This window comes from Perognathus longimembris, chromosome 28 (genome assembly GCF_023159225.1).
Source record: "Perognathus longimembris pacificus isolate PPM17 chromosome 28, ASM2315922v1, whole genome shotgun sequence".
NCBI classification, from domain to species: Eukaryota; Metazoa; Chordata; class Mammalia; order Rodentia; family Heteromyidae; genus Perognathus; species Perognathus longimembris.
In genome coordinates, this window is record NC_063188.1 from 72,784,243 (window position 1) to 72,785,311 (window position 1,069).

The 1,069-nt window shown below is 31.8% G+C and overlaps 1 protein-coding gene across 1 annotated transcript; it reads left to right on the top strand.

The window, feature by feature from the left end:
• Positions 1–209: 209 nt before the first annotated feature.
• Positions 210–644, top strand: LOC125343859 (40S ribosomal protein S29-like). Its single transcript, XM_048336429.1, has one exon. The coding sequence runs from the start codon at positions 387–389 to the stop codon at positions 546–548; it is 162 nt and encodes a 53-aa protein (XP_048192386.1). The 5' UTR covers positions 210–386; the 3' UTR covers positions 549–644.
• Positions 645–1,069: the final 425 nt, after the last annotated feature.

Genomic DNA, 1,069 nt, shown 5'->3' on the forward strand with positions numbered 1-1,069 from the left:
CCAGTATGTCAAATTTTCCACATTCATTCTGGAAGATGCTGTATATTTGGAAAGCTTAGCCTTCTCTAAATAAATGTTATTAAATAAGCCATATCACAGTATAAGAAGTTGTATATACTTTTCCATATGCCCCTTTAGAAACCAAGTAATTTACAAATGATTGATTTTAGAAAGATTTTTGAGACTGGGGTTTTGTCCATGTAATTAGGATCAAACTATATTTGATTTGATATTGTATTTGCGATTTCAATTTGTAATTTCCTATATGTTTATTAATAAAGTGTCATTTTTGCTATGTGGTTTATTAAAAAAATGTACAGTCCGTTAAAAAAAAAGTGGTAGAGGGCCTTTCTTTCCTTTTTCCTCATTGGACCTGTGGAAGCAAGATGGGTCACCAGCAGCTCTACTGGAGTCATCCCCGAAAATTCAGCCAGGGATCTCGCTCTTGCAGAATGTGCTCTAACCGCAAAGGTCTGATCCGGAAGTACGGGCTCAACACGTGTTTCCACCAGTACGCGAAGGGCATTGGATTCATTAAGTTGGACTAATCGATCTTTGAACGGATTATCCAAGACATCAAGCCCAATGAAAGACCATATTTGAACATAAAATAAAAATTAAGGAAACCTTAAAAAAAAGTGGTAGAGTGCTAGCCTTCAACAAAAGAGCTTAGGAACAGTGCCTGGGCCCTGAGATCAAGCTCCACCTCTGAATATATGTATATGTATAATATGTACAATATATTTTAATATATATGATAGCATAGTAATATACCTTAAGAAATTAATATATTATATGTATAATTATATTGTAATAAATTTAATTTATAATATAATACAATATAACCACAATTAATTATAAGTATAATTAATATTCTAACAATTATAATTATAAGTAATATAATTAGCATTATAGCTTAGTATAGTTTTATATATATATATATATATATATATATATAGTAAAGGTGATGTACAGAGGGGTTGTAGTTATATGTCAGGAAGAGTACATTTCCTTTTGAACAATGTCACCCCTTCCCTGACACTCTCCCAGTTTTTCCCTCCCATCTTTT

Excerpts from the sequence above, each read along its gene's own strand:
- LOC125343859 (XM_048336429.1), top strand. The coding sequence starts at position 387 with ATGGGTCACCAGCAGCTCTACTGGAGTCATCCCCGAAAATTCAGCCAG.